The sequence below is a fragment of the Astatotilapia calliptera genome, chromosome 7, assembly GCF_964374335.1.
Source record: "Astatotilapia calliptera chromosome 7, fAstCal68.1, whole genome shotgun sequence".
Classification (NCBI taxonomy): Eukaryota; Metazoa; Chordata; class Actinopteri; order Cichliformes; family Cichlidae; genus Astatotilapia; species Astatotilapia calliptera.
In genome coordinates, this window is record NC_137428.1 from 22,914,046 (window position 1) to 22,933,862 (window position 19,817).

The 19,817-nt window shown below is 38.7% G+C and overlaps 1 protein-coding gene and 1 long non-coding RNA gene across 3 annotated transcripts in view; one reads left to right on the top strand and one right to left on the bottom strand.

The window, feature by feature from the left end:
- astn2 (astrotactin 2) overlaps positions 1-19,817 on the top strand; it is a 299,114-nt gene that overhangs the window by 149,435 nt on the left and 129,862 nt on the right. The window contains exons 8-10 of one of the 2 annotated variants that reach the window (XM_026173680.2): positions 8,074-8,158; positions 9,021-9,095; positions 11,514-11,651. In XM_026173680.2, the coding sequence (XP_026029465.1) occupies positions 8,074-8,158; positions 9,021-9,095; positions 11,514-11,651 (298 nt within the window). The remainder of the gene's footprint in view (positions 1-8,073; positions 8,159-9,020; positions 9,096-11,513; positions 11,652-19,817) is intronic. The other variant, XM_080304251.1, reaches the window with a different exon arrangement.
- The window catches only part of LOC145430010 (uncharacterized), a 38,212-nt gene continuing 19,608 nt past the window's right edge, over positions 1,214-19,817 (bottom strand). The window contains exons 2-3 of the long non-coding RNA XR_013910385.1: positions 15,171-15,236; positions 1,214-9,153 (exon numbers count right to left, since the gene is read on the bottom strand). This is a non-coding gene — a long non-coding RNA (uncharacterized LOC145430010). The remainder of the gene's footprint in view (positions 9,154-15,170; positions 15,237-19,817) is intronic.

The window sequence follows — 19,817 nt, forward strand, 5'->3', positions numbered from 1 at the left end:
GGTCCTGTCACATCAACACCGTGGTGAAAAAGGCCCGTCAGCGTCTCTACCACCTCAGACGCTTGAGAGACTTCCAACTGCCCTCCAAGGTGCTCAGAAACTTTTACTCGTGCACCATAGAGAGCATCCTGACGGGAAACATCTTAACCTGGTTCGGGAACAGCACCATGCAGGACAGACGAGCTCTACAGAGGGTTGTGCGGTCAGCTGAGCTCACCATCCGCTCTGAGCTCCCTGACCTGCACTCAATCTACAGCAGGCAGTGCTGGACCAAGGCCAGGAAGATCGTGAAGGACCTCAGCCATCCCAACAACAGACTGTTCTCTCTGTTGAGGTTAGGAAAGCGATTCCGCTCCCTGAAGACCAACACAGAGAGACTGAGGAGGAGCTTCTTCCCGCAGGCGATACGGTCTCTCAATCACACCACCACACAGTACTGACCCACACATATAGTTCTTACACACACACACTGGACATTCTGGACATTGTTTTCACTTCATCACTTAAATCACTTTAAGCATATTCGCACTGCACAAGACACTAAATAATGTGGATTGCACAACACTGGTCACTATATTCTTCATTTCCAGTTAGTCCTTGTACAGCTGCTGTTATTGTGTATATATTTATTTATTTATTTATATTTCTTCATACATTCTTATATAGTTATATACTGTGTATTTTGTTGTACAGTTATTTCATTTTTAACCTTAATTTTTTTTATATTTTATTCCTTCCTAGTTAAATTTACCCTTTTTAATTTTTCATATTTATTTCCTATCTTATTCATAGCCTTTTCCTTTTTTTTTCTTTAGGTCACGAGCAGTTGTCTAAGCATTTCACTGCATATCGTACTGTGTATGACTGTGTACGTGACAAATAAAATTTGAATTTGATACAGCTCAAAGGAAACACTTATATTTTATCTGCCCAATGATAATACCTAAGGCCTTCTCCAATATTATAACAAGTGCAAATAGGCACCAGAACAACAGTAAGTCTTTTCTGTGCTAATATCATAAACCTTAAAATTTGAAAATTATCCAGGCAGCCAGAGATATTATTATGATGACATTGTTTATAGCATCAGTTTAATACAAGAGGAAGAGAGATGGTTCGTGCGATCAAGCACCTGCCATTGTTATACATTTCACGTTCTTAATTTATAAGAGGAGAAAGTGAGAGAGCAAAAGAATGAGACAGAGAATGAGGAAAGGATGGTGACAAATTTTATTGACAATTTTAAACTGGTGTTTACAGAGGATGTCATTATCGCTAGGTGGTGTGAGGCTGTGTGCCTGTTTAGACACCTGGCTGAAATGTACAGGGAAGGGACTCTCTGAGCACAGTTAAATAATTGGTTTTAACAAATGGCTATTTGGAAGCATTTAGCTCTTAATTAGACCTACACTATATTTTGATTATTCAACCATTTCTTGGGAGTCACTGAGTTAACACTGAGTTAACATGCTCTTTCAAAGCCCTGAGAGAAGGACGTACATGGAAACATTAAATTTGTACTGATCCATCCAAAAGAAAAAAAGAGACTAGCTGTCAATACACATTTTAGTGGTTAGAGTTGTTCAAGGTTAACACGAGCAGAAAGTTTTACTCAACCTGAAAAAATACAAACATCAGATCAAAACAAGAGTTAAAGCCATTAAAATTACTTCGTTAAATATCTTTGAACATGTTGTTCTCAAAAATAATAAACAAAGTAAAGTAGCTCATAAGAATATACGTTTAATGACCCAAAACATCAGCAACGAAACCTAAAACAGAGCAGATGAGAGCATGAACCTGCTGAATCTGTTATCTTGATAACAGAAGCCAAGTGTACACTGTGAACGTAAAAGCAGTTACCACACTGCATTAGCAGCTCAGTGATATTCAACTTTAATAACCACACTGTTGCATTTTCTCTTCTGCTCAGAGAGACATTTTACTATTGGCTATCTCCTCCCTGCCACGCTTTTCTGATACGCTCACTGTTGCTGTTGTTCCTCAGATTTAAAAAGAAATTACTACAAGCCATTAATTCTTGCTTCAAATCTTCCTTTTAATATGTTACACCCATTCTGGGTTTTTAGATGGAGATAAAAAACCCAGAGCTTGCAAGTCATGTAAAGGTTAGTTCATTCAGCAGAATGTGTAATCAAGCAGACTTATCTATTTCTGTTAATCACTAGATCCTCCTTTAAATGCGCTTGCAGAAAGGTAAGAGCCCTGCTTCAATGATTATTTACACAGGCTGTTTAAGATTTACAGAAAATGTGCTCCTAGACTGGTGCACTTAATCTGAAACAAGGTAGGAAAGATTTACAGTCCTCCTGCAGCTTTGAGGCCTGTACTGCTGTACAATTCATCTACCTCTCCTGACAATCTAGTGGGAGCACTATGGGTTTTATGTCTAGGCCTTATGTATACCTCTGCCACAGCTGGTATTGTTAATTAAACTGTAAACACAACTTATGATAAAAAAGGAATGTCTAGTTATAACCAGCACAAACCAGTTTCTCTAATATCTGATTCAGGTGATACTGACTGAGGGGGCATGTACTGAGCAAAAATGCATGTTGTTGTTATTATTATTATTGTTTTATTATTATTGTAATTATTGAATAATACACTGGCAAGACAAGAAATATTACCATAGCCAAGATAAAATAGGGGAGAGAGTTTTGCTTTCGCCTTCTAATTAAATCCGAAGCTAAAGGAAAAAAACGTCCAATTCGTGACTTCGATTTGATTCCTCTCAGAAATAGCTATTTACAAAGAGCCGTGTTGTCTCCACAGTTATTATTAGGTCCAAATATCTGTCATCGGGAGCCATTTCAAACAAACATGTAAATCAAAGCAAAACATTACATTTGTAATTGCTGTTAGCAAGATGCACAAATCACTCATGTACTCAAATACTAACTCTCTTAATTATAGTAATTTATCATCAATTTTAACCAAATGGGTTCAGCTGTATTTCTTCTTCAGTACGAATGCTGATGTAGAAACAGAAAGATTATACAATTTGAGCAAGATAGGACCATGTCAAATAAACTGTCCAAAATGACTGTAGGATAATTAAAGTTTAGAATCATGAACTAAAAACAGTGTGACCATTTCTCTCTCTGAATCTCTGGATATGTGGTTAAAAAAATCTAACTATAGAAATCTGTGACATCTTGCTTCATATGAATCACATCATATCACTTTCAATATAAAATTAACTATAAGAGTAGATATATTTGTTGTTGTTGCTTTTATCTGTTTATTTATTCTATTCAAAGAGAAAGTCGATTGAGTTGGCATCAGTGGGAAATGTGGCCAAATTCTAACTGTGATGTAAGCCCTAAACTCTATTACATGACACAGTGCAAGTGAAGCGTTCAGCTAGCGGCTAGAGTCTAGACACACTCAGCCAGTTCACTCAGCAACAGAGCTCCAGCAATTTAAGTATTACGTAGTTTTCTATTTTGTAAAAATGAAATAAAGTAAAATGAGGTATCTTCTAAACACAAACACAACTGGACTACAGTATTTAACAACACCAGATTCTAAAATCGATGGTGTTTTGCTTCTATTGCATTTTTGCTGATATATGCAACAAAACAAATAATTCAGGTTGCATCACTGTTGCTACTCTGGCACTAACATAATAATGGAAATGTTCCTACCAGACTTCAAGGAGAAAGAAAATAATATAATAATAAGGGTACCTTACCAACATGTGTGGTAACATGTGATGTGACTGCTTATGCACAAGATTGATTTTTCTAAGCGCAGCCTCTGGCAGTCTGAAGGAATGCAGTATAACTAGGTTAAATATGTATGTGAAGACTAGCAATGGGAACGTGAAGTGTGTGTGTGTGTGTGTGTGTGTGTGTGTGTGTGTGTGTGTGTGTGTGTGTGTGTGTGTGTGTGTGTGTGTGTGTGTTTGCAACATGAAAAGGTTATCTGTTTGCCAAAAATGAAGGACCACATTCGATGAGCTTTAGTGGCAGAGTAGTAATTTTAACACAAACCTTAATATTTCCCTGAATTTAATGTAGTTTAGTGTAACAAAACCAACCATGGTGTTTTGATATACCAGCTCATAAAGACTACAATCCTGCCAAAAGTGTAAAATCAAAAATTGCATTTGTGAGCAGTATTTGTCCATAGCTAGTGGCGCACTGGCCATCAGGTGTACTGGGACAAAATCTGATTAGCTGGTTTACTGCCAAAAAGTCCATAAAGGCCTGCCTGTCCCTTACTGATCCTCTTTATCCGCCTGCCGTTTGGGTTGTGCATGAGAGCATATTGTTTTCTGAATTTCTTTCCCAATACATCCCCGTTTAAAAAGGCTGTGTTGGAAGACCGCAGTTAAAGAATGTGGCAATCTGGACAGAAAGGAATATCACAAGTTATTAAAAAGACAGTGATATAAAAAAGTATTTTTGCCTTTTCTAATTTTCTTCATACGTTTCAGATCATCAAACAGTCTTTAATGTTAGACTAATATAAAAAAATTAATTATAAAATGCAGATTTGAAAAGATGAATTAATTCACCAAAACTCATCAAAACCTACCTTGACCTATGTGGAAAAAGTAATTTAGCCCTAAACCTAATAAGTGGTTTTGCCACTCTTGGTAGCAAGAACTGCAGTCACACTTGCTGCTGTGTCCTGCTGTATAACCCAATTGTAATTGAGCCTTAGGCCATTAACTGATGGGCGGACATACTCCTTCAGGAATTTCTGGTAGAGAACTCAAAGAAGGAATTCATGGTTCTCTCTATTACGGCAAGTCAACCAGGTCCTGAAGCAGCAAAGTAGCCCCAAACCATCACCCTACCACCACCATTTTGACAGTTGATATTGTTGTTCTTTTTATGAAATGCTGAGTTTTATGTTAGCAGTAGCAGGCTGCAAACACTGTTCCAGATTTTCTCCATTTGTGGACAGTTGCTAGTCATAAAGCCTTAGAAGTGGCTTAGTAACTCTTTTCAAAGTGATAGATATAAATGACTTTGTTGTATAGTATGTTGCTTTTTGGGATCTTTTAGACTACTTCACATTGTCTGACAGTGATTTCTTGATTTAACATGTCTGGTTGTGTGTGACTAGTAAAATTTAACTCAGCTTTCCAAAAAAAGAGGTTAAACACTTTTAATAACTGCATAATTACACATAGGACCAAATAGGTTTGGTCCTATGTGATCCAAAACATTTCAGTGTGACAAATATGCAAAAATAAGACATCAGGAAGGGGTAAATACTTTTTCACAGCACTCTAAAGTCTTGGATTGGATTAATTAAACTCTATGCTGTTCATTGATCTTTTATATGAAATGGCTGGATGAATGTTGTGATATTTTACTACTACTTTAAAAAATGGAACCATTTCGAGAGCTTTAGTTTTTCATTTAGCAAGGCCACACTGAAAGCTACTCTTTGACAGAATCTTGATGGTGCATCACTCCTTGAGTCAGTCTCAAGACTATAATATCAACCAATGAATTATTAAACGTTAAGTGATAAAATTTGAATGGCCTAGACAGGGTGGCCATTACACATTTTTCCAGGGTTATCCCTCTGTACAGGTCAACAAAAAGCACTTATTCTGGGAGCACTTCAATGCAACGGTTATAGAAGCCATCCTTGGCAAAATCTCACAAATGTATACAATCACTTAAAATGCACTTTCCTCTATTTTATTTATTATACTAGGCAGCATAAAGATCACATCGAAATACTAATTACCCACTGTGACTGATCTGATGAGGAAATTTCAATATTGAAAATAAGGGGTTTTAAACTTCAGTGCTACTCAAGGAAAGAAATGTAAATCCTAAACTGCTATGCACCAGCAAAAAGCTGCTGTAGCCCTGTCTGAACGTCTCTGTTTGTTCTGCAGTGCAATCTGTCCCACCAGCTGTAGAGAAGCCAGGATAAAAATGCCTTAGTTGAGGATGATGAAAGATTTGTCCTAATATTGGGAGAAAACAGAAAGCCAGTTGTCAGATTCTCAGTGGAATTCATGACACTGATCAGCGCATGTGTAACTAATCACATGTATGTTACTGCTTTGTCTTTTCAATGCTGACTGAGACTTCAGCTGTTTGAAAGGAGATGCACTGATAACAGTCATATTGTATAATTTACTTAATGCAACCAAGGGAGGGATGGAGAGATGGATAGATGGATGGAGAGAGGGATGGAGGGAGAGAGAGATAGATAGATAGATAAAATACAATGTGCCATGGTTATAGTGCTGCAGCCTCACAGCAAAGGTGCCTCTGCAAAATAAAGCAACATATCAGACAAGTTTGAGTTATTGGAACGATTTAAAAACCCACAAGCTGGAAAGGAAGTGGCGTTTCACTAATTTATAGGAAATTTACCTAGCCTGGAAAGAGTTGATTAATTTATTTTTTTAAAAATGCCCACTGTGAGGCTCATACTAGCTACTATTCATCATTGATAGAAGAAAAGAAAAACGACCCAAGGTTCATAGCCACTCTGACAAAGAGCCATAGCTCTGTTGAACCTTGTATGTTCTTTTCCGTGGTAATGATTTTGTTAACTTCTTTACAAATAAAGTTTTACTCATACTCGCAAAGGCATCATCGAGTACAGCAGCTTTATAAACTGCAAATTTTAATTTAAACTCATTCACTCCTATTGATCTCTCTCAGCATCACCATGTCTACAAACCGCATCTGTAAAAGACTGTTCAGATAACTCAGATAAATTAATGGTTCATTTTTAAATATGATCAATTTATTTTAGATTATGTCTTGATGCATGCTCAATCATCCAGGAAAGTAAATCTCCAAAAGTTGATTCTGTTCATCTAGACGTAGCGTTTTGTGGGAGAAACGTTTCGTCACTCATCCAAGTGACTTCTTCAGTCTCAGCTGACTGCAGGTTTCCCCAATCTTATAAACAGTACATTTGCATAATGACTGAAACCAGCCCACTGAAGGAACAATGGGCTGGGAGGTCAGTTCCTTAATCTTAATTGTGCAAATTCTCATGACCATTGATCAACAACCACTGACCAAAACCCACTGATCAAAGACCACTGATCAATGGCCATGAGTACCATTCAGAGAGAGTTGGGGAATGGCTGCAACCACAGCATTGTAAGATGGCGAAAGATGTACCCTTAGGCCCCCTCCTCGATTCAGAGATGGTCTTTCCCTTTTCACGTAAATGGCCTCCTTGACTCTGCGCTCAAACCAACGTTCCTCCCTGTCCAGGATGTGTACATCCTCCTCATTGAAAGAGTGTCCACTGGCCTGTAGGTGTAAATAGACTGCAGAGTCCTGGCCTGACGAGGTAGCTCTTCTGTGTTGTGCCATCCGCTTAGCCAGAGGTGGTTTGGTTTCCCCGATGTATAAATCCTCTACTGTTCAGCTGGCTCACAGCTAGGGGTCCTGAGACAGATGCCCTCTGTCCATTGAAGATGAGGCTTTAAACTTTCTTTTGGTTCCCTTTTTCTATAGTTAGGGCTAGATCAGGTGACCCTGAACTCACCCTTGGAGATTTGGGATCATCCACTGTGAGCTTCTCTTTTAGTTCCCACTTTTTATACCTGAATATTATTGATATGACAGTATTACATATCATTAATTGTCGAATTTCTCCTGCTGTTTATATGTTGTCTTTTTTGTTGTTGTTGCTGTGGTTGTCTCCATATGCTATTATTTTCTAGCTCCACTTTCCCCTTGACAACCAAGCCATTCACATAGAAAACTGATTATAAAGAATATTTTAATTATGTTCTCTCTCTAATGGTGTAAAGTCTTTTCCTTTCAGTATAAAGCATCCTGAGACGGCTACAGGCATGAACTGGTGTTAAATATATACAACTGAAGTATTGAATTGTAATCTGGACGTAAAACAGTAGTGAATATGGCAATTACTGCACAATCAACATGACAGAAATAAATCTAGGTACAATATTTGCCTGAAAAGAATTAGGTTTTACATCATGTAACATTTAGTTTGGTACATCTCTAATAAATGAAGAGATCAGGGTGATAGATAAATATCTGCCACTGTGCATGTTTGTTTTTCTCTGTACGGCAGGAGAATGTAGCTGTCATGAGGGTTATTCCCCTGATCCCGTTCATAAGCATCTCTGTGTGCGCAGCGACTGGAGTCGCAACGAAGGGTAAGTTGTGTTGTGTGTAGTTATTCCACTAATATATAGAGATTCACTTGTACTTTACAACCTTACGCATGACTTCAGAGCCGGTAGTACAACCACATCATTGCACTATATTAACTTTATCTAAAATAAAGGTGAGCTGTTCACTGTGATGGATTTGCAGTTCTCTGCAGGATGATCATCTCAGTATTAAAATGAAAAGAAACTTAGAACGCTTCCTACATGGTTTGGAAAATAGCAGTTTGTAGTTAATATGATAAAACATACACTTCTACCAATACAGGCTTGAAGAAGTAGTCTTTTTAAAGGGAATCGGGTGTATAGGTTGAAGAAATTAGAAATGAGAATCGACGTTATTGACAAAAAAACAGGAGTGGAGGGCTGAGATGAAATGCATGAATGGGAAAGAAGTAAAGTCACTGAAGAGTGCTTGACAGGCACTGAAATGATCCCTCTGACTCTGACCTTGTTTGACACTTAGCTAGCCTAACCCATCATTGGTCTCACATTGTTACTCACCAGCACCTGTCATCCCCTGGATTCAGTCCAGTAACCAATCAAATGCCCATTGCTTTTTCTTTTTTTAAGAGTAGCAGCAGACACAGTATAGTCTTGTACAGCAGACAGAAATGTTAATTAAATGACAGTTTTTCAGTTTTTGTATTCAGATATGTTTTATACATAATATTATATACACTTTGAAGTACTTAAAATGCTGAACTAAAAGGCTTTGTGCATGAAAAACAACAATATAAATGAGAAGACTTGATGGAATTACATAAAAACATCTGTTAGATTATTTTAAAAATGCTGATAAATCACTGTCTTTGATCATGCATTCCTTTATCGTCTTTCCCCTGTCAAGTCCATGGCCATATGCTAACTTGGAGAAAGGGTATGACCTAGTTACAGGAGAACAGGCCCCGGAGAGAATCTTCAGGTAAGACCCTTCTGGTGCACCTCCTCAGCGCTTGACTTGTGCTGGCCATCTGTGGACTCTGTGGACACACAATGGAATGAAAGTGGCATTTCTTGTGTCATCTTGTATGTGTGTGCATGAGTGTGACAGAGCATGGAGATGAGCACCTGACAGATGCACATAGACAAAGGCAAATGGACACACAAGTACACCCCATGGTGGATCTCTCTGAGTGTGTAGAGAATAGCCCAAGGACCAGGCCTGATTGGATTCCTTTAAAATACTTTTACTGGCATTTTTGTTACACTTCTCATCCTTGATGGTGTCATTGTGTTATTTCTTTTTTTCCCCAAGAAGTGTAAAAATGAAAATCTCAGGGTAAACCTGATTATAGAGATTTAAAAGAAAAAGCTGGTCAATGTGGTCAATTTTCCCTTTAGTTTTGCTTAACTGTGTAACTAAAGAATGGAATGTTTAAACTTTTGATTTTGTGAAATCTTTCTCGATTTCATGCTCTCTACCCTTCCAATACGTAGGTAGGAACAGCTCTTTGTCACAGTTATCTCACTCCTTATCACAATGACCTTGCAGCGTTTGCCAGCCACTGTGAGTCCACTGTAAGAAATGAGGCGCTAAAGGCAAAATACCAAGCAAAACCCTGTTTCAAGCTGGAGATAGGACTCGGGCATCACTAGCACACAAAAGCAGCAACTAAACTTTTATAGATTAAGCACTGTGTCAGCCGAGAGTCTGCGAGAGAAGAAAGACGAAGGACACCACATACAGCTGCAGAACACAAATAGATTCAGCCGTGAACATGCTGATACAGATAGTCAACAAAGTGAGTAAAGATGAAGCAGTTTTCTAGCAATGCTGTTCTGGGGAGGAGGAGAAAAGACTCTAATGCTCTTCAGCTGGACAGTCTTATGACAGTGAATAGACGAGCTAAACCAAGTGCTTTCACAGATGGGGAGTTTTATAGGAAACCAGGGTTGCTGCTTACATTTTCCTTGAAAAGGAACAATGAAAAAATAAGCACCTTGTGATATGAAGACATGAGGGCCCCATAACAAATGTCTTTAAGAACTGAAATTTGTTATTTTAGTCAATATATTGACAGCTGTGTTTTGTACAAGTTGATGGTTTTCCATGTTAATGTTTGGAACTATGATCCATATGAAAGAAAAGTATGGAAATAGTAAATGGACAGGTTCTTATGTAGTGCTTTTCTACTCTACTGGAACATTCAAAGCGCTTTAATCAATTTACCTCATTTTCCCATATTAATACAAGCACTTTTGTTCTGTGCCAAAGTGCAATCTGTCTGACGTTCACACACGTTCACACACGTTCACACTGATGAACACATTAGAGACCACCTTTTTTCAATGCCAAAGGATACTTTGGCATGCAAACTGGAACAGCCAGGGATCAAACCACCAATCTTCCAATTGGTAGATGACCTGCTCTACGCCCTAAGTTACAGCCGCCCAGACCTTGTACCCATTCATGTTTGCCAGGTTGTAAGGGTTGTAGGTCAGCAATATTTAACTGGGAATAAAGTTAAATAAAGTAAAGATGGTGGCGAATGATGAAGAAATTCAATAATATATTTTATGCGAAGTAAAACGAGAGATTGATAGCAAATACATAATGCGAACCTTCTTGACAGGCCCTGTTTTTCTGGGATTTTGTGGCCTACAGTACCTGTCCAGATGCATTTGAGTGCATTATGCAAAGCTAAAATGTGCTCTGCTATTATCATATCTGATGTTGTGTTTTCCCCGGAAACATGTCTGCAGGGTTGCCTGTTATGGCTATTAATCTTCACTCATAAGAAAGGTCTCTGGAAAAATCAGATTATATTCATAACACCCTGACCAGGTCATATAAACTGCATTCATAAGCAATGAACTGGACTTACATTGAAGGAGGAGAAAATATGTTAAGCAGTGTTGAAACAGTATTATCACTATAAGCTTGAACTTATTTTCTTGTTCACTAAAAAGGTTTACTTGACTATAGCATATAGTCACACATAGTCTTCATAGTTAACTTTCTTCTTACAATAATTATTTAAAAAAGGAAAAGAAAATTACAAGACTTTTTTTAATATGTGTTCAAATATCTTTATATGTTTTATTCTTCTATTCTATCACATAATAAATGATGCAAATAACTGAGAAATTGCCCATGATCCGTATTAAACATACTTCAAATTCTACATGTGAGACCCTCACCACACATCTCATATTTTAAACATATGTTTTTCATTGTTGTTTCATTGTTTCATTGTTGTTTTCATAGAATCTTTTGTATGTTTTTCTATCTGCAAATACTGCTGTGTTTGCACACAGTGTGTGCTTTTGTGTAAAACAAATTGTGGTTATGTGATGGTAATGCAACTGGCATTTATGTCTTGTGATCATGCCAACACAGATCATTCTACAGTCTGGGCCAAGGGCTGTGGCTGCCTGTCAGCAAAAGCTTTGTTGTGCCACCGGTGGAACTGTCAATCAACCCCATTGCCAGCTGTAAGACAGACGTGTTGGTTACGGAAGATCCAGGGGAGATCAGGTCAGTCTGACTCAATAACAAGTTGTGTCCAGCAACTGAAACAACCGGGCGCACTACCAAAAATGTACAGCTGGAAGATATTAAGAATGCTTTGGAGCCACAGCATTTTTTTCAGACCGATACGTTTTGGTTTACTTGACATGAAGTATCCACGTAGGTACTTTTGTTGCAAATCCCCTGGTTGACTGATGAAACAATTCTGCACTCATTTTACATTTTCACTTGTTTCTTCACTTTTTCCCAAAACACTTGCATTTCTATTCGGCTCCCGCGTCTCTCTGTGTACCTGGCCTGTACCGCTATACTCGCTGTCTTTGGAATATCCCCTTCCTTCTTTCAAATGATCTAAACATGTAAAGTACAGTTCAAGTACGACACACCTAAATTAAGCATACAGTATGTACAGTGGGGCAAAAAAGTATTTAGTCAGCCACCGATTGTGCAAGTTCCCCCACCTAAAATGATGACAGAGGTCAGTAATTTGCACCAGAGGTACACTTCAACTGTGAGAGACAGAATGTGAAAAAAAAATCCATGAATCCACATGGTAGGATTTGTAAAGAATTTATTCGTAAATCAGGGTGGAAAATAAGTATTTGGTCAATAACAAAAATACAACTCAATACTTTGTAACATAACCTTTGTTGGCAATAACAGAGGTCAAACGTTTACTATAGGTCTTTACCAGGTTTGCACACACAGTAGCTGGTATTTTGGCCCATTCCTCCATGCAGATCTTCTCGAGAGCAGTGATGTTTTGGGGCTGTCGCCGAGCAACACGGACTTTCAACTCCCGCCACAGATTTTCTATGGGGTTGAGGTCTGGAGACTGGCTAGGCCACTCCGGGACTTTCAAATGCTTCTTACGGAGCCACTCCTTTGTTGCCCGGGCGGTGTGTTTTGGATCATTGTCATGTTGGAAGACCCAGCCTCGTTTCATCTTCAAAGTTCTCACTGATGGAAGGAGGTTTTGGCTCAAAATCTCACGATACATGGCCCCATTCATTCTGTCCTTAACACGGATCAGTCGTCCTGTCCCCTTGGCAGAAAAACAGCCCCATAGCATGATGTTTCCACCCCCATGCTTCACAGTAGGTATGGTGTTCTCAGAATCAGAATCAGAATCAGAATACTTTATTCATCCCGAGGGAAATTAGGGGTTACAGCAGGCAGCACGCTAATGGCGCATGCGCACTCACAAAGGAACCTTCTGACCAACTTTACACAAACATCACATTGGGCAGACATGTCAGAAGGTAGGCTGATAGGAAAAAAACAACGAAAATACACTACATGAGGTAAGAGGAGGAGAAAAAAAAACTCCACTCAGACTGAGCTCCTAGTGGGAGAACAGTTTGATAAAAGAAAAAACACCTCAGCACAAAAGCACATGACTATCAATACACCATAGAAACACGAGACAAGCAACAGGGGTGGGTAAAGGGTAAGAGAGAGCCGGCGTAGACAGCGCATCCGGTCCTGCAGCATCTGTGCTGGTCCAGTTGACTGCTATCATCCCCGGTAGGGCACAAGCATCGAAGGCGTTGGAAAGGGAGGGGGATGAGTGAGTGCTTATCAGTGTAAGTGTGTGTGTGTGCGTGTCCATAGTTTAGCTGAGACAGTGTCCTTCGGCCTATCAGGCTAAGTAAACAGTCCTCCAGCCAATCCAGGTGTCCTTCATGGGGCGGGAAGAATAGTCATCACACAGTCGTTATCAGGGAGTTGTTTTGGTGGGCTCCAGCCTTGGGCCTGCAGCTGGGGCCGTGGTGTCCAAATGTTGAATATTGTTGATTTCTCCTTTGTGAGCAGCTCGAATTCTAGCACTCCGAGGCTGGTCTCTCGATCTCCCGTTGAAGAGCTGCGAGCCTCCCCATGATGGTATCAAACTTCTGTTCCGTGGTGTTGTCAGTCTTTTGATTCTGAGACCTCACAACTGCAGTGATCCGTTCCGCGATGTTTTCCAACTGTCGCTCAAGGGTCTCATTTTGAGCAGGCCTCTCTCTGATGTTTCCCCTCATACGCTCAATGGTGTTGTTTTGAGCCTTCACAGCAGCTGTAAGCGTCTCCAAGGTGTTGACCATATTACGTTCGTTGTGAGAGGTCGCACCTCGTCCCGTCGCTTCGAATCCAGCGGGCAGCCTTGTGGGGGTTTGAACAGCCGGTTCCGCTTTCTTATTTCTCTGATAAACCAGGGCTAAGCCAACGCCGATCAGCATGAACCCTGTTATCATGGTTCCGAATAGGTAGATATCTTCAGCGTCCTCGATCGATAGTCCCGCCAGGCACACGGTCCTCCAGTTCTCCACCCGTCCATCGTGTAACCGGCAGGGAAAGTCCCTCCAGGGCACTCAGGCTCTCCCGAGCCCCGACTTCTCGTTAAGGGTGTCAATAGCACTCAGAGACCAGTTGATCAAATCCATAATTCTCTTTTAGGTTTAGAGAACGACAGTGAGAGACTGTTCCAGGGAAAGTAAATTCACACAAGACAAGACAAGGACATAGAGGCGAAGCAGGGAAGATAAGGGTGAGGAGGAGAGGAGAAAGTGCGACCGCCTTCGCTGAGAGCTCAAGAAAGCTCTTCTTGGGATGCAACTCAGTATTCTTCTTCCTCCAAACACGACGAGTTGAGTTTATACCAAAAAGTTCTACTTTGGTTTCATCTGACCACATGACATTCTCCCAATCCTCTGCTGTATCATCCATGTGCTCTCTGGCAAACTTCAGACGGGCCTGGACATGCACTGGCTTCAGCAGCGGAACACGTCTGGCACTGCGGGATTTGATTCCCTGCCGTTGTAGTGTGTTACTGATGGTGACCTTTGTTACTTTGGTCCCAGCTCTCTGCAGGTCATTCACCACGTCCCCCCGTGTGGTTCTGGGATCTTTGCTCACCGTTCTCATGATCATTTTGACCCCACGGGATGAGATCTTGCGTGGAGCCCCAGATCGAGGGAGATTATCAGTGGTCTTGTATGTCTTCCATTTTCTGATGATTGCTCCCACAGTTGATTTTTTCACACCAAGCTGCTTGCCTATTGTAGATTCACTCTTCCGAGTCTGGTGCAGGTCTACAATACTTTTCCTGGTGTCCTTCGAAAGCTCTTTGGTCTTGGCCATGGCGGAGTTTGGAGTCTGACTGTTTGAGGCTGTGGACAGGTGTCTTTTATACAGATGATGAGTTCAAACAGGTGCCATTCATACAGGTAACGAGTGGGGGACAGAAAAGCTTCTTACAGAAGACGTTACAGGTCTGTGAGAGCCAGAGATTTTCCTTGTTTGAGGTGACCAAATACTTATTTTCCACCCTGATTTACGAATAAATTCTTTACAAATCCTACCATGTGGATTCATGGATTTTTTTTTTCACATTCTGTCTCTCAGAGTTGAAGTGTACCTCTGGTGCAAATTACTGACCTCTGTCATCATTTTAAGTGGGGGAACTTGCACAATCGGTGGCTGACTAAATACTTTTTTGCCCCACTGTAGTTATATAGTATTGTTGAATTAATTCTCGATTACCTGTCACAGGCTGGCAAGCTGTCGAGGGTGGGACAGGTAGGTGGGATAGGCTCCAGCACCATCACCCTGAAATGGATAAGTGGGAGAGAATGGATGGTTGGATAATTCTTGAACACATTTGAACCCCTTCTGAGCTTCAATTTGCTTATCAAAATGAATTTAAATAAAATCAAATATCACATCTTTAGTATTCATGATCCCTTAGCCATTCAAAACATTTGAAGTAACATTTGTCACTTCACACACCGGGTTCTTATGCTTTTGACGATTGTGAAACTAAAATGTCTGCAGTTCACATTTTGGTTCCATCATCTCATAATATGACACCAATGTGGAACCTCTGATAAGTAGTTAAAGCATGCTAGGCTGGTGAAAATGTGTACGTCAGCTCAGGTTTCACTAACAACGTCACTCTGGCTTCTTGGCTAGCATTGTGTTAGTGTGCTGTCTGTGCAGATGCTTGCAAGTGCATATACATACATGTACACTTGAAAGGAAGCACACATGCATGATGCTAATTCTAACCTTAACCCTAACCCTCAAGGGAAAGTTATTCTTCGGTGGCTACAATTTACAAGTCTTTGTTACACAGCTTTGAAAAAGTATATCAGGGCAACTATGTAGGAAAGTTTGTTTGACTGACAAAATTATGTTTGTTGCCAGTGGTAAATGTTTTTATTTGAGCCATTTAAAATTATAAATGTATTAAAATTATTAATAAATTATTAAATTAAATGATTAAATTGTAAAACTTTACTCAGATTAAAATAGCTTATTTTCATTTTTACTGTGTATAGATAACGGGTCTACAAACTCAATTTGTTGTGGCAGTTCAGTTGCTCTGATAAGGTATCATGGCCAACTAAAAAAATTAGCTAATGCAGCAGAGTTCACTGCAAAAGGAAGTTTTTTTTGTTTGGTTGTTTTTTAATTATATAATTTCAGAAGCTTTACATTTGAATAATTGTTTTGTCTTATGCATGTGTATGACATCAATATTGTAAAAAGCCATTTAATCTTATAAAAAAAGTGTCTGATCACTCTAGCATTTCTCAAACTCCTATAGCCGTATCATATATTGTATGCTGAAAGTGTCACAGGTAACACTGCACCACAGAAATCAACCCATAAATGGAAAAAAACAACCTGATAAACATCAGAAAATGTTCACTTTATCTGACTGGTGGATTTTTTTCAACCATCTCTGCAGTTTTGTTTTTGATATCAAATTTTCAAGTAACTGTTTTGTAATACTAAAACTCTAAATTGGAGTAATTACAGAGTACAAATGTTATACATTGCTGCATAAATCTGTTTTTCACAGGCTTTATGAAATTGCCTCAGGTGCACAGAAATCCCAAGGCAATTGTACACATGCTTATTTTGACAGAAGTGGGAGCATGCTTCTCGATTAATTAGCCCAGGTTTTTCATTTACTTTGAAATACTGCTATAATCAGTGATGTGGGGTAAAAAAAAAAGAGGATATTTTTGTAGAGCAAAAAATGTTTACAGCCATATTTCTGCCACATGCTGATCAGATCAGATTCTGAATATTCATAATTGAATCGTGAAAGATCAGCCTTTCCATTTAGCCAAGAGGAAAAGCAATTATTTTAAAGCAATTATCTCCTTTGTGCATTTTGTTTTTCTTGACTTAAGTGCCACTGTTACTGCATGATGAATAGATCTTGGTGGGTTAAGCACAATTTTAGTTGGAAATTGAACACTTCAGAGAGAGCAGGAGCTTAGCTTTTGTTTACTTTGCAGCACAGGGGTTCGATTTAGGTTAAGGTGTAATGTGACTTTATGAAAGTGCCATTTTCACATCCTGAAATTACACCTATAGCTGCTTTTCGAAAGCACATTCTGCCTCTCACTATGAAAGCTGTTGTTGTTAACTTCTAGATGTACTCTATTAGGCTATATCTAAGACATACAGTATTAAACATTAACCCTTACACATAGAATCACAACCATTTACACTCGCCATCCAACATTATTTTCCATGTTCCAAGACTAATTTTGAAATAACCCCTAGAATAATAAGTCGATGTGCTGTATTTAGTTTATGATTAGTTTTCATAACCACTGGAAACTAAACAACCTGTCACACTGTCATGAATTATGCAGGCAGCTCATTATCCAAAACATTTTTGTGGGACAAAGTCCTATGGGAGCTTTTGGGGTTTCTTGCTGATGTTCTTTCCTTAAGTGCTTGTGAAGGCACTGATGTAGTCAGTTAGTCATGATAGACATGTTGATGTTGAAAGTGGTGAAAAGTAGTGTAGCTCTGACTTTTAAAAGTATGCGTCTCCATTTTCCATTTTACCACTGTCATTCAGCTCACAGACACTGTATATATGCATATACATATATGCAGTATATAGTGACAGTCATGGTAAGTGTCAACTTGAACTTACCTTTTCATGCTATAATATCCTAAATCACTTTAGGTGTCTTTCTCTTTTTTAAACCAGCTTATTATTTTTCTATTTCTTGTATTCCTTCATACAGTGACAAATAACTTTTGGATATCCTTGGGAGCGAGCATCGAAATCATAGAGTAATTCATTTTTGTTCCTTATGGGTAAGCAAATTAGGGCATGAATAGCAGTGCTGCCTCAGATAAGCAAAGTCAAGGCCAATCTTGGCCAGAGGTAATGGCATGTTCTTTTTTTCTGTGTGTATTTGTGTGGGTGGGAGTTTTGTTACTTTTTGTTATTATTATTATTTTACTCTCATTTTCTCATCACAAAAGTGGCAAAAATAGAGACAGTCTTTACTCAGATACTCTGTTAAGTTAAAGTGAATAGTACAGGCTCTTAAAAGTACTCTAAATAAGAAAGTAACAAGAATCTCTTTAAAGGACATTTCTACCAGCTATTTATTTGTTTTTACAAAGCTAGCCTGCATTTTAGGATAATATATTATCAGTAAAGTAATATTAGTAAATCAGAATACAAATGTTATTCCGATCTAAATTGTAATTTTTAAAAAATGTACTCATCTTGAATCTGTTATGCAGGACACAACCAGTGAAGCAAAATTAAAAAAACAACAGCTCAATTTTCTCGGCCTTACTTTGTAGAGGATGACTTTGCCTCTATGCCTAAACAGCAAAATGACTATAGTCAAGTGTTAAACTGGAATTCAGCAGGAGGGAGTACCCAAGGTTTGTTGTATCTTCAGTTGTAGTGGCTTCGTGTGAGGAAAACACAACTCACAATAAGAAGCAATAAGGAAACACACACCTCTACCAAAGCGGCTCGCTCTCTGGGAAGTATTTATTTGTACCTTTTAAACATATTTTAGGAAGTTTGTAATGCAGTGAAAACAAGTTCAAAGTGCAGGTGTTTGTCCTGTTGAAACTCCTTTGAATATATTTCACATTATTTTGAGTATCATTGTTTATGTGGCTATAATCCATGTGCAGCATTAATTTCAATGTTTGAAAAAATAATACTAATAGAACACCATATATGTATCAAAGTTATGTATTTAAATGATTATAATCTTTTAATTGCAACTCATGCCAACTTGTTGTTGTCAGTCTACAAACCTATTGTCATTTTATATCTTTTATATCTATATCACTGTGAACTTCAGATCGATCTATTTATTGACCTTGTGATATATTTTAAATCTTTATACTTTCTTTAAGGTAACAATACACACCACACAAGTTAGAAGGGTTTTTTTTTATTTTCAACCAATAAATCAGTTGACCTTGAAGATCTTGGTGGATGCAAGCCATTGCTAACATCATACCACTCTTCAGCCTTTTTGTCAGAATTCAAGATTTTTTGAGCTGCTGTGCTTACAGGCGTAATGACATGCACATCAACAGGCAAACACTATCAAAAACATAACTTCCTTTGCTGAGGTAATAATTTTCTGTTGGTAACTCCAGTAGTTTTTTGTGTGCATAATGTGATGAGCTAACCTGTGCTCCTGCTGCTCTGAGGTTTACTGCTCATTGTGAATAAACTGAAGGCAGCAATATGTAAGTAAATGTTACATCCCCTACTAATTGTTTAGTATTTATGCTGTCTTCATATCAGACTCTCTCTTGCCTCTCGTGTTCTGTCTTTCTAACGTCTCTCTCCATCTCTGGGTAAAGTTATGTGTCGTTCTGTCCCAGGGAAATATAGCAGCTGTATTTTTAGCTAGCAACACACTGTGCGACAGATTGCACACAAACAGTTTGTATGTTTGCTGATATTTGTTAAGGTGATAGAAACATTTCATTTGAAATTATAAAAATGTCCTCTTCATTATCACTAGCAAGATGATGAAGTACTGTGACCACAACTTCGAGACATCTGCATTCATTCTGGCCCTAGTGTAGCGCTATAAATGATACATCAGTCAAACAATTTTGTCTCTTTCATCCCTTTGTGTACGATAAGCTCCAGTGATGGAGGAGGTAAAAGTAAAAAATTTCCACAAGAATAAACTCAAGTAAAGTAACTGAAAATTGATTATATCCCACCACTGTTGATAATAAAACACATGTGAGTTTTAATGACACAAGATTTAAAATACAGTATGTTGCTGGAATGTTTGATACATCCATTCATATCAATACACTGCAACAAAAAGTGTCGATGCAGAAATAGATTAAAGAGCCTTCCTGATTTCTCTC